Here is a 14,861-nt window from a genome sequence, read left to right on the forward strand (position 1 = left end):
TGTTACTCACATAAAAAAAGATCTTAATGAAATAATTACTTATTTATGCATTGACTAAATATATTTTTATATGTTGTAAATATTGTAAAGAAGTGTATACTAATGATAAATGTGAAATAAAAATAAATAACAGACCCCTCAGGCACACCCATTAAAGACAAGACAAAATTCATGTATTCATATCTTTCGACAAGAAACTGGAAATAATTGATGATTACCGATTAGACCGGAGGCTCAGTGCGTTGGGGGGGGGGGGGCATCAAATGGGCAGAAAAAACCAGACCCGACTTTTCTAGAGTAAAATTTTGAATAGAATACGATGCCGAGTGGTAATCAGTCCGCCGTTGGGGTGTTTTCGAGAGATTCGGGGTCAAAGGTAAAATGTGGTCATTTGCACTGAAAATGAATGCGCAGCCATTCTTGTACCATGAAAACATGCTGTGATTCCGGAGGCCAAAAGGTCAAATTTTCCGTTTTTGCACTAGGAAGATTTAAAGCAATAAAATGTCGGCGTTAAATATAAAAACTAAAGCGAAACCTGTTCTAATTAATAAAAGTAACATTTAAAACTTATCTTTAGGTGGTCTTAGCACCGTACATTTACTTTAGAACGTCGAAAAAATCTTGCATAACAGAACCAAAACACTTCGAAACCTGTTTCAAAAATACGTAAAAACTGTCAAACCGAAATCTCCCCGATTTATTTTAACAACGATTGTTATACATAATGAAACTAGTTGTCCGAAAAACAATTGAATAGTTTCATGGTTGGGTCTGGTTTTGTGCCCATTTGATAGACACCCCTCCGCACTGAGCCCCCAGACTAGATACGTGTCAATTTCATTGGATACTCACATGTTATTTCGTCACGAGCATAATTTAGTAATTTGTTATTGGATGAAAAGTAGGCGGAATACCTTTCATAGCACACTGCACGGTATATACCGTTCTTCAATATCCCGGTTGGTGCAGGAAAGTAGGCAGTTAAACCTTATTGCATTTACAAGCTGGAGGCCCCGTGTTCGATCCCTGCGTTGGCCGAGAACATTCATCGGGATTTATGGTGGTGTATAGTTTTATTTATAATCTAATGACGGCGCTGAATCTCGCAAGCATTTTATGACTCAATACAGTTAGATGTGTGGCTTTTCGAGGCGGGGGATTGTTGGACCTAACTTGTGTGGGGTGAACATTCACCCCCTCCCTCCCCCCTCTCTCTCTCTCGTTGCTGATAGTTCGCAATAAGATAAACCTTTCAAAAACTTTTAAAATGCCTTGAAGACGATGTCGTGGGGATAAGTGGTGATGTAGTGGCTCAATGTATAACACGCTAGTGGTAGGGTGACCCACCATAAATAAATATCTCCATATATCTCGACAATTTCGCCACAATATTTATATATATGCCAAGCCTCAAATCAGTTTCACACAATTATAGTCACTAAATAAACGATCATGTTGTACTTAATAAGCTATGATCATTAATCATCTATAAATAATAGACTGAAAACTGGTTCCATGTGTCGTCCATAACATCCAGACACTTTTGAGTAAAAGATAGGTTACGTGCCCTTGTTTTGAAATTAGTCTCGCTTAACCAGTCTATCGACCATTCTAGGGCTAATTGACAAGTCGGGATAATCAAGACTACTTTTTTACGAAACATAACAGAAAGCTAGAACAAGAAATTGAATTTAGAAATGAGCACGTTAGCTAGCTCAACAATTGTTTTAAGAAGCTTGTAAAAGTAAAATGAAACTACTGCTAGTATCATGTTCCTGTCTAACCTGAGTGTTTCAGAGATATTATTTGTACTAAACCAAAAGATGCCGCTCTTAACGGTACAGTTAATGATAAAGCGATTTAAAAAATGAAACGAACGTAATTTCTAAATCTGCTGTAATAACCAAGAAGCTTAATTTTACTGCTATTCAAAATCGTCGACAATAAATTTTTTACGGCTGTAATAGTTGATAGATTTGTAGAGAATTGCACGTGCCATGGCTATTTATAGTATCATACTGTCAGAAAGTTGGCCTCGACACGACGAATGTGCACGCTTCAGTGGTAGTCTCGAACTATCAGCGGTTGACTGTATTTCTGTAGGTGCATGGGTCACCCTACTAGTGGAAAGGGACAGCGTCTAGTCGTTCCGATCGTATAGAATGCCGAAACCCAGTGTAGTCGTTGGCGAAACATTGACAGCTGGAATATGTTGGTCAAAACGTCGCTGTTCGGACATAGCTTCTCTCATAGTACACTGCATGACGTATGCTCGTCTTCGTTACCCCGATTAATACAGGAAAGTGCGTTAAACCCTGTAATGCTTTCCCATACTTGATAAACTCATTAATAATTCATATAAGTTTAATATTTATTAACGGATCGTACAAGTCTTTACAATTAGATGTTGGTTGAAGCGTGTCTGTCAGAAGAGTGAGATATACAAGATAAGTGGACCCCAGGTCACATGTTAAACAGATTAATTACCACCCGAGTAACTCATTATACTACGTATGAGTAATATTATGTCATCCGAGTAACTCATTATACTAGGAGTGACAATATACATATATGTATTATGACAAATTGTATCAATCGCATTTAATAATTGAACTGGAATATACAGGTCACAATTCTATGGAATACAATTACAGCTTATTACTGGGTTACGTTTCAACTAGACCCCTCTAGTCATTATAAAGCAATGATAAAATATGAAAATATATACATGTAATCTTTATACGTCCCCTGTGTGTGTGTGTGTGTGCGTTTGTATATGGTGTATATCGAGGACACACATCTGAATACACACCTACTAATCGTGGACCTGTGTCAACCGAGGACGTCGATCTGAGGTGTTCCACGTTGGGCGGTATTCTACAGTTAGGGTGTATCTTTCATGTGTGTGATATGAAAAGGGAAAATATGATTGTGTGTATCAAGTCCGCGGTTAGTGTTTATTGGACAGCGAGTGTATCAAGTCCTCAGTAAACCGATTTCTACCATACACATCATATATGATCACGTGGGAGAAATAAGTTCTTATTTCTGCCATATCTAAACTTAATAATGGTTTTCAACCCCTACGATATTAAAAATCTAGCCATCTATGTCATTATATTACTTCTGACTGAAATTTCGAAATTTTTACCTGGCTTAACATGTAAGATTATTGCCGAAAAAATAAGGATAAAATAATAATCAACAATTGAAATATTAATAAGTCGCGCAATTTCAAGTAGTGGCACTTATTAGGGCGTATTAAGCTAGTTACAATTGTCTTATATAATATGTAGGTATTACTGGGCAATTTTTGCCTTGCGGATGTACTACAGATAGAAATTGATGAGCCTCAGGAGGCGTCGGGAACAGGTTTTCCGGTGTCCCAGGGGAGCTCCCGGGGCATCGCAAGTCGTGTGGGCCCATCGGGAGGCCGCAGGAGAAGTGCGAAAAGTTTCAATGCTTGCATTGTCAGGAAAACAGGCCGGGGGTGCATCCCTAGTGCTTTCCAGATCCACAAGGAATCTCTGGGGATGCTACCCTGGAACTTCCGTGAAATATTTGTTTCCCCGGGGCATCATCGAAGTATCGGCGATGTCTTGCTGAATTATCGGGGGAATTTATTAGAGGATATTTAAATCGGGGATGCCTCGGGGGGAAAAAGGATTTCGCGGAAGTTTCAGGGAAGCATCCCCGTCGGGAAGACCTCAACACAAGCTTTGAAATTTTTTCGCAGCTATCTCGAGGCCTCTCGACGGTTTCATATGACTCGCGACGACTCCGAAGCTTCCCCGATGCATCACCGAAGCATCGACGGTGTGTCTTGCTGACTTATAAGGGGACCTTTGAGGATATTTGAAGTAAAATATTTCGCTGAAGCTTCACTACTTCAGGGAAGCATCTTCGGGGCTTCCCCTTGGAAACGTCAGGAAAACATTGGAAAAGATTTCAATGCAAGTTCTCCTGAGGCCACCTGATGGTTCCTCATGGCCCACGACGAGCCCGAAGCTTCCCCTGTACACCGGGGAACCTGTTCCCGGTGCCTACCGGGGATCATCAATTCCCATCGGTAGTATATGCAAAAAATGCCCAGTAGGACCTAGGCATAAGTGCCGCCGATATGCCACCACGCAAGAGACTGAGATCTCCAGACATAAATATTCACCCGATGATGTTGATGGTTCCACATGGCCCACACACCTTTGGTTAGGTGGCCATTTACACTGTGGAAACTCTTTATCCAGATTTCTGGCGTGGTTCCCCCCTCGTCAGTGATGCTGGACCGAGGTCCTGTGTACATATTGGCGTGCACGTAAAAGATCCCTTCACAGTTGGAATTCGATATAAGAGTAGGCCGTAATGCCGCTGTCCGGGCAAAATTTCCCTCATAGCACACTGTATGGCGTATACCCGTCTTCATTAGCCTAGTTAGGAGCAGAACAGTAGGACGTGAAACCCCATTTCATTTCATTTCAAGATATACTAGATCCCGCTGCATGCCCTTTGCATACTACAGGAAATGGCTGCTGGTTAAGGACGATCCCACGCTTAACTTAAAGTGCACATAAGATGGGCTTGGAAACTTTTGGATATGTGTAGCCAATGGTTACTATATCAACTTTACGGCAAGTTCACACCAATCTGATAGATTGAAATTAATTCAGTTATCTTCACTCAAAGTCGTAAAAATAGACCTCCCTTAAAAACGACTTTGCCAATTATCGAAAACACTCTTAATCCCCTCAGACGCCAGTGACGTCACAGTGACCGAATGCATATTCGGAATGTTTATTCCTTAATTACCTATATACAACCGGTGTGTTTACTCATTAACGCCTGACTAGTTCCTTAATCCCCCTTAGTTCCTTAATTAAATAAAACAATTGACTAAGGAATTATCGGTTTTGTAATTCATTTTAATTTATGATTCAATTTAGAATTTGTTTCTCATGACAGGAATTTCAATACCCACTAACATCGTGTGCAGTCCAATTGATTAGAGATACATTTTCGTCAAAAGAGTATTGTAATTCTAATTTCCGCGAGTAAAAAAGTACAGTGTTAAAAAGATGTGGTCATGCAAATTGTATCATAAAAGTCAAACATGATTGAAAAGCGATTTGTAAATGACGATCCGTTATCATCGTACGACGGATTTGACTTCATTACTCTGAAATGGACCGTAAAAATGAAATGCGAAAAAATATCTCAATATACAGTACAAATAAATTTTGAGGGTAATCATCTAAATGGAATAACAGACAGATTGAGAAGTGTCATCTAACTATCTTTGTGTATTGATAATAATATGACAAGTAGTGTCGTTAATATCTGTCATTAATTAATCAATGCGACTAAACTTATACAGACTTGGGGGGGGGGGGGGTCATTAATTAATTTACATCTCGGTGTTAGCAGTGATTGTTAGTGGGATTAAGAATGCTGATTAGGTAATTATCTTTTTTACGCCGCCAGATCAAAGACATCACTCTAGGTGAAATGTGTGCGTAGTACCCACAAATGAACTAATGGTAGAATCGTACACACACATATTAATTGTATAAAATAATTAAGTTTTACTAATAAGTTTGTTTAAAATTACTATATACCCAATAATTATTGCTCACCGGTGGGTTTTTTTGTAATCAAGTGGCCTCGTATTATTTGTTGATTGGCGTTTAAACAATATTTAAGTGATGGATGGATTAACGTTTTTGATACGATTAGGTTATAATGTCTAACATCGGTTATCTTCTTTATAATAAAAGTATATATTTTACAATTGCATTGACAGTTTAATCACTCACCAAACGGCACCAGGAACTCCACGAATGATCCCGTGCAATTTTCGCGGCGAAGTTTAACCTCATTTACGACACCCGTATGAACTAATGGTAGAATCATACACACACACACACACACACTCACACATTAAATGTATAAAATAATTAAGTTTTTTTAAAATTACTATATACCCAATAATTATTGCTCACCGGTGTTTTTGTAATCAAGTAGCCTCGTATTATTTGTTGATTGGCGTTTAAACAACATTTAATTGATGGATGGATTAACGTTTTTGATACGATTAGGTTATAATGTCTAACATCGGTTATCTTCTTTATAATAAAAGTATTTCACAATTGCATTGACAGTTTAATCACTCACCAAACGGCACCAGGAACTCCACGAATGACCCCGTGCAATTTTCGCGGCGAAGTTTAACCTCATTTACTACACCCGTAGTACATGATAATAAGATACCAAGCGTTGATTGGCAGAGAAATGAGTGCGATCTATTGTACATGTTTTGCATAGTCATCGGACAATTCCATATTCATTGTAGTTGTTCTTTATGTATAGAAATGGTTATTATTATTATATATAGCGAATAATGAATATATCGACAAATGACTGGCACCATTTGTATTTCTGTACTTAAGTTTGGGATATCAAGTATTACGGGGTTATCCAAATTACCGGTAAATGCGCTAATTTCTTGAGACATCTTTATTTGGCACGTGACCTATTTAAAAAAAAGGCAGCTTAAATTGATCTACGGCATGATACGGCATTTTAAATTCACTCTAAAATATTCCAATCACAAATGTCTAATCTATACCAATGAAAGACGATAATTCGGTGATTATGATTAGGCCAGTCACGTGGTAATTGGACCGCCAATAGACGCTTGTCCAGTTGCCGTGTGTATTGATAGTGCTATATTGTACAGACAGTGAGATATTGTATAGATAATGTATATCCTATGTGTAGTGCCTGTGACGTCACCAGCCAATCAACCGGATTAAGGTCGTAATTGAAAAATCTAAAAGCGTTTTGGCGTGTCGGATACTTAAACATTAACAGCGGACTTAATTTAAATCAGATTGGTGTGAACTTATCGTAAAGTTGATATAGTAACCATGGGCTATACATAGATGCAATTTAGATTTTTGATCTTACGTGGTCTTTAACTTAAAAATAACTTAAAAATTAAGTTAAAATCTTAAATGTTTAAGTTAGAGATGCCTTCCAATGTACAAACTGTATGATGTGATGATATATACTATTCAAAAAAAGTAGGGGATATTTGATTTTTAAGTGTTATTAAAGTCACCTAATGAAACTGACGAAGAAACAAATGACAAAATGAAATGAAGTTCACATTCATCGATTTATTCCAAATGATCGTTAGACTAAGTAAGGCACAGACTGACCATTATAAGGGTAAAATGATACCCGGGGTCAAACAGCAAAGTTACCACAGCATCACAACCAAGTCAGTAACGGGTAAATCCTCCTCTGTTTGCCAAACAAGCATTGATCCGACGTGGCATACTCCTAATGAGACGTCTAAGGTCATTTTGGTCCAGATTGTCCCATTCCTGTTGCAACGCAGCAGCCAGTTCTTGGACATTGGCAGGACGTTGTTGACGTTGACGTAACCTCTGTCCAAGCATGTCCCAGACATGCTCGATGGGGGAGAGGTCGGGACTCAGTGCTGGCCAAGGTAATGTTTTGATGTTCTGTTGTTGGAGGTAACCTGTAACGATCCTGGCCCTGTGACATCTTGCGTTGTCATCCTGGAAGATGAAACGGCGGCCATGACGTCGTGCGAACGGCGCAACATGGACTGCCAAGATGTTGTCCCGGTAGTACTGGCCTGTAACACGCCCTGCAACAACATGTAAAGCCGTTCTTCCAGCAACAGTGATGCCTCCCCACACCATAACAGAACCACCCCCAAATCGATCATGTCTGATGACGTTAACGTCTTGGAAGCGCTCGTTTCGACGACGCCACACCCTCCTACGTCTGTCCAAAAAATCAACAGTGAACCTTGACTCATCTGAAAACATCACATTGCTCCAGCGTCGATTATCCCAGTGTTGACGATCCCTACACCAACGACGTCTTGCCTGAATGTGATGATCTCTCAAACAAGGGATCACGCGAGGACGTCGGGCGCGAAGGTGACCCCTATGCAGTCGATTCCGAATCGTCTGGCCACTCACTCTCACACCAGTGTCTGTTTGAAGACGAGCGCTGATCTGATTTGCTGTGATGACACGATTTCTCAAGGCCAAGGTACGGATAAATCGATCCTGGGCTTGAGTTGTCGCCCTTGGTCGACCTGAGCGTGGTCTGTCCTGTACAGATTGTGTATCACGGTATCTGGACCATAGCCTGCTTATGACAGACTGAGAAACATTCATCGTCCGCGCCACAACCGCCTGTGTTGTGCCGATCTGTAGCATGCCAAGGGCACGTAACCTTTCATTTTGGGTAAGCCGACGCATATCAAAATTTGTTTTCTGGTCACTAAAACAATTAAACTGATGTTTCCACCCTGGAATTCAATGCCACAATGACTGTAACATTCAAAGTCAGAGTCGTGCAAATCTTGGGTTGGACCCCAATGATGATCCCAAGCATCACCTGCATTCCATGCGGTAGCTATTGGTGCGTTTGGGCGTCACATGTAACTGGAAATGTTTTTTCTGTTAGGTTCTATAGTGACTTTTTTCGTAGTCATTTGCATATTTTAGTATTATGCCCCCAAAATCAAATATCCCCTACTTTTTTTGAATAGTATATTTGGGCTAAAAACATATTCCAACAAATTAATCCCGAATACAATATTTTGAAAGGGATTTGAGTCAAATTTTTGATAGATTAATTAGTTGGAATATGTGATGATATATTTGGGCTAAAAACATATTCCAACTAATTAATCCCGAATACAATATTTTGAAAGGGATTTGAGTCAAATTTTTGATAGATTAATTAGTTGGAATATGTTTTTAGCCCAAATATATCATCACATCATACAGTTTGTACATTGGAAGGCATCTCTAACTTAAACATTTAAGATTTTAACTTAATTTTTAAGTTATTTTTAAGTTAAAGACCACGTAAGATCAAAAATCTAAATTGCATCTATGTATAGCCCATGGTTACTATATCAACTTTACGACAAGTTCACACCAATCTGATTAAAATTAAGTCCGCTGTTAATGTTTAAGTATCCGACACGCCAAAACGCTTTTCGATTTTTCAATTACGACCTTAATCCGGTTGATTGGCTGGTGACGTCACAGGCACTACACATAGGATATACATTATCTATACAATATCTCACTGTCTGTACAATATAGCACTATCAATACACACGGCAACTGGACAAGCGTCTATTGACGGTCCAATTACCACGTGACTGGCCGAATCATAATCACCGAATTATCGTCTTTCATTGGTATAGATTAGACATTTGTGATTGGAATATTTTAGAGTGAATTTAAAATGTCGTATCATGCCGTAGATCAATTTAAGCTGCCTTTTTTTTAAAAATAGGTCACGTGTCAAATGAAGATGTCTCAAGAAATTAGCGCATTTACCGGTAATTTGGATAACCCCGTAATACTTGATATCCCAAACTTAAGTACAGAAATACAAATTTTACACAAATATCATTGTATTACAGACAGCGAAAAATAACATCAGCTGTTATAAAATGAACACTGAAGCCACCAAATACAAAATTGATCTTGGAATTATTTTAACTTATAAGTCAATACAACACAATAATTTTTATACGCCCACATGGAAATGTGGTCGTATATTGCCGTCGCCCCCGTCCGTCCGTCCGTCGTCTACAATTTCTTGTGAACACTCTACAGACTACATTTATATGATTGTTTTGAAATTGATATATGTTGTTTGCATAAGTGAGATGAAGAAGCCTATTTAATTTCAATAACTTCCGTTAATTTCTTATGGAGTTATGGCCCTTGTTTCACTTTGTTGCACCTTGTGAACGCTCTAACGACAAAAATTATCAACCGATCTGTATGAAATTTATATGCATCATTTAAATTAGTAACACAAAGACGCCTATTGAATTTCAGCAATTTCCGTTAATTATGTCTAGAGTTATGGCCCTTGTTTCACTTTGTTGAATCTTGTGAACGTTCTAATGACAACAGTTATTATCCGATCTGTTTGAAATTGATATGCATAATTTAAATTAGTGAAATGAAGAAGCCTATTGAATTTCAGCAATTCCCGTTAATTTCTTCTGGAGTTATGGCCCTTGTTTCACTTTGTTGCACCTTGTGAACGCTCTAACGACAAAAGTTATCAACCGATCTGTATGACATTTATATGCATCATTTGAATTAGTAAAACAAAGAAGCCTATTTAATTTCAGCAATTTCTGTTAATTACGTTTAGAGTTATGACCCTTGTTTCACTTTGTTGAATCTTGTGAACGCTCTAATGACAACAGTTATCATCCGATTTGTTTGAAATTGATATGTATCATTTAAATTAGTGTAACGAAGAAGCCTATTGAATTTCAGCAATTGCCGACTAATTAATCCCGAATACAATATTTTATACAATGAAAGCAGTTATCATCCGATCTGTTTGAAATTGATATGCATCATTTAAATTAGTGAAACGAAGAAGCCTATTGAATTTCAGCAATTTCCGTTAATTACGCCGTGAGTTATGGCCCTTGTTTCACTTTGTTGTACCTTGTAAATGCTCTAACTAACGACAAAAGTTATTATCCGATCTGTATGAAATTTATATGTATCATTTAAAGTAGTAAAACGAACAAGCCTATTGAGTTTCAGCAAATTTCCGTTAATTACATCTAGAGTTATGGCCCTTGTTTAACTTTGTTGAATCTTGTGAATGCTTGAACGACAAAAGTTATCACCTAATCGGTATGAAATTCATATGCATCAATTAAATTAGTGAAATGAAGACGCCCATTGAATGTCAGCAATTTCCGTCAATTATGTCTAGAGTTATGGCCCTTGATTTACTTTGTTGAACGTTGTGAACGCTCTAACGACAAAAGTTATCATCCAATCTGTATGAAATTTACATGCATTATTTGAATTAGTAAAACGAAAAAGCCTGTCGAATTCCAGAGTTACGACCCTTGTTTTAGTGTTTAGAACCTTGTGAACCCTTAAACGACGAAAATTATAATGTCACCTGTATGAAATTCTCTGTTAAATTCCCCTAATTACCTACAAAAGAATAAATATGTGACAACCCTTGTCGACTACCGGACGATTTAGCTGCTGTGGGCGTATGTTTTGTTGCCTGTATATATGTATGTATGTATGTATGTGTGTGTGTCTGTGGGTCGCCTATAGGGCGCAATTCTTACACGATTTTCTTCAAACTTTGTATACTTATTCCTTACACCCCCAGGGACAGAGCCACGCCCAATTCTTGTATTTGTTTGTTTTTCGTCTACAGGCCACATTTCTTAACATATCATCTTGAAACTTTGCATATTTATTCTTTGTACCCTAAGGAACATCCCTATAGTTTGGGGTACATGCCAAACCCACAGGGACAGTGCCACGCCCATTTTCTCTTTGTGTGTCTGTATGTCGCCTACAGCCCATAATTCTTAATCGATCGTCTTGAAAACTGGTTTTATACTTATTCCCTATACCCTAAGGCTGACCTCTATTATTCTTGGTGCATGTCTGACCCCCCTTGGTCAGAGCCACGCCCAATGTTTGTGTGCCTACAGGCCGCAATTGTTAACAGATCCTTCTGAAACCTTGCATACCTATTCCTTATACCCTAAGGACGACCCCTATTGTTTTTGGTGATTGCTCAACCCCTAGGGGCAGAGCCATACCCATGTTTTCTTAATGGATATGTATTCCTTATAGCCTAAGGAAGACAACTGCATGTCCCGACCCCTAGGGGCAGAGCCACGCCCAATTTATGTGTTTGTCGTTTACAGGCCGCAATTCTGAATGAATCAGCTTGGTACTTGGCATATGTATTCCTTATAGCCTAAGGGATTCAACTATTGATTTTGCTGAATGTCCCGACCCCCAGGGGCAGAGTCACGCCCACTTTTGCCATTAGTGCCTGAAAGCCACAATTCTGAATGAATTATCTTGGTATACTTATTCCTTATACTCTAAGGACGACACTATTGATGTTGATGTACAACACCCTACTCCAACCCCCCCCCCCCTCCAACCCCACCCCCTGCCCTTTCGGCTGTGCCACACCCACTTTTTGTTGATATTTTGTCTGTAAATGATATACAGATTGCAATTCTTAACAGATTTCGATCCAATTTAAAATAGGGTTGTACCTATATATATTGGTCCATGTCCAACCCCGAGGGCCAGAGCCACGCCCAATTTTTGTGTTTTTTTGTTTACAGACTGGAATTCTAAATGGATTATCTTGAAACTTGGCATATTTATTCCTTATTCTGTAAGGATAGCAACTATTTATTTTGGTGCATGTCCCACCCCCACCCCCCGGGTCGTGGTACCTTACCCACTTTTTTGTTAGTTTTTATCGGTAAATACTCTACAGGTTGCAATAATTAACATATTTTGTTCAAATTGAGCATATCAATCAATAACAGGGTGGTACCTATTTATATGTATATTGTTCCATATCCAACCCCCAGGGGCAGAGCCACGCCCAAATTTTGTATTTATCGTCTACAGGCTGCAATTCTGAATGGATCATCTTGGAACTTTGCATATTTATTCCTTATGCCGTAAGGACAGCAACTATTTATTTTGGTGCATGCCCTGACCCCTGGGGCAGTGTCACACTCACTTTTTTGTTAATATTTTGTCTGAAAATTTTGCAAAACAAACCCAACGCCTAGCCTTATTTGCCTCTTGTCGTATTACAGCCATTTTGTATGTCATTCTCTTCATTTAAAAAAAGTACCATATCAATCAAAGCAGGAATGTGGACATATCTTGCAGCGTTAGCGATGCTTTCGTTATCAGTTATGTCCGGTGAAATATGCGGACAGCCCAAATTGATCGACAATCATTTGCGCCTGCTTAGTCTGTGCGTATTGTTTTTATTATTATTATTTTGTTGTTTGTTAATAAGCCATTTCAATTACTTCCGCATTGTATTTTCAGAGACGTAAACAATGAGATTCATGAAATTGCAATACAATATCTTCCATCTACACAGACATTTTGATAAACATTTTTACCCTTTTCTTCATAGGTATAATTATTAATAAAAAAATAAAATGAGAATATCAAGCTATGCAAAGAAGAATTGGATAAAGTTTTTTGTCGTTTTAGTGTTTCTATCATATGTTGTACATTTCAACAGATTGACTATAGAATATATGTACGGTAAGTCCAGTATTTACAAAAAATGAAATGAAATGAAATGGGGTTTAACGGCCTACTGTCTTGCTCCTAAACTGGGCTAATGAAGACGGGCAGACGCCACACAGTGTGCTATGAATGAAATTGTGCCCGGGCTGCGCCACTACAGCCTACTCTTATATCGAATTCCAACTGCCAGGGGATCTTTTACGTGCACGCCAATGTGTACATGGGACCTCGGTTTTTGTACCATCCGAACGACTAGACAAGGGGAAACCACGTTGAAAAATCTGGATGAACTTTCTCGACCAATGCAAGGTTTGAACACCCGACCTCCAGGCTAGCGAGCCAGCGTCTTACCCACTTAGCCAGGTGATCCCTTATTTACAATAAAAGATATTTACGATAAATGCAGTATTTACAATAGAACATATGTACGGTAAGTCCAGTATTTACAATAAAACATATGATAAGTCTGGTATTTACAATAAAACATATGTATGATAAGTTCAGTATTGTCCCTTTCGTCTAATGGTTTGGGTGCAGCTATGGCGGGTGCGGTACGATTACTCTATCTTACCGACATTAACGAGATATAGTCAAAGCATGCTGGCGCCATTTATAAAACGATACAAAACGAGGTTGCGCCGACTATGCTTACGAAGACGGGCATACCATACAGTGAGCTATATGAGCAAATTTGCCCGGACAGCGACACAACGACTTACTCCTATATTAAGGGTTCTTTTACGTACACGCCAATGTACACACAGGACCTCGGTTTTTCGTCCCATCCGATCGACTATACGTTGTTCATTGTTAGGCCATCTATCCTGCACCACTGGCAAGTGGGAATGTCGGCCAACACTGGTATCGCTCACGCGACTTCCAGGTTAGCGGACCAACGTCTTACTCACTGAGATACCGTGGCTCCCATCGCCATTTTTAATCGTCATTAAATCCTTTAAGGTAGAAAGTGTCAATTATTAATAATACTTCGGGCATATATCTCCGTTAATTTTAACTACCTTCATCAATTGGTATAGCGCTGAGTGTTCCAGCTAAAAAGCTGCCCCAGGACGCTCTTCACAATTAAAATACATATAACGTGAAACAACAGTTTTAAAACATTAAGAAATTAAAATTTTAACATGTTCACAGTTTAAAGTAGCTAAGTCTCTAACTCAATATCATCCAAAGTCTTCGACATTGAAAACACGAATTATTTGTCAATTTAAATCAACATTGATGTTGTGATCTTACCGGGAAAAGATGGATTTCCGATATCCAATATTTAAGACAAAATAAATACTTTAGCATTGGTACACGAATCGGTGTTGACTGGTTTGTTGGCGTGCTCGGGGCAGTCCTCTCCCGCACTCACCGATTTTATTATCGAATCCCGAATAACGTGCTTACTGGTTAATCGGGGTTCGCGAATAACGAATAGCGCGCCAGTACGTTATTCGGGATTCGAGATTCGGCAGTAAAACAGACCGGCCTGACTTCCTTCTGACCATTTCCTCGCTGCCTCCTACCGTAGGGGTAATTGAACGTTAGGTGGCCGACTCGGCTAGCAAGGAGATGAGTAGGGGGTTGACTGGTTTTTTGGAGTGCACGGGGCAGTCCTCTATGCCGAATAACGAGCCAGCGGGAGAAGACTGTCCCGTGCATGCCAACAAACCAGTCAACATCCTAGTCGCTTGACAAACG

General features: G+C 39.1%; 1 protein-coding gene across 4 annotated transcripts in view; it reads left to right on the forward strand.

The window, feature by feature from the left end:
* Window positions 1-14,861, forward strand: part of LOC130010229 (alpha-1,3-mannosyl-glycoprotein 4-beta-N-acetylglucosaminyltransferase C-like) — a 38,263-nt gene that overhangs the window by 16,265 nt on the left and 7,137 nt on the right. Inside the window, exon 2 of one of the 4 annotated variants that reach the window (XM_056103531.1) lies at window positions 13,039-13,172. The exons of the other annotated variants lie outside the window; for them this stretch is intronic. Within the exon in view, the coding sequence (XP_055959506.1) occupies window positions 13,064-13,172 (109 nt within the window). The 5' untranslated portion in view covers window positions 13,039-13,063. The remainder of the gene's footprint in view (window positions 1-13,038; window positions 13,173-14,861) is intronic. 4 annotated transcript variants of the gene reach the window in all.

This window comes from Patella vulgata, chromosome 1, assembly GCF_932274485.2.
Source record: "Patella vulgata chromosome 1, xgPatVulg1.2, whole genome shotgun sequence".
Taxonomy (NCBI): domain Eukaryota; kingdom Metazoa; phylum Mollusca; class Gastropoda; family Patellidae; genus Patella; species Patella vulgata.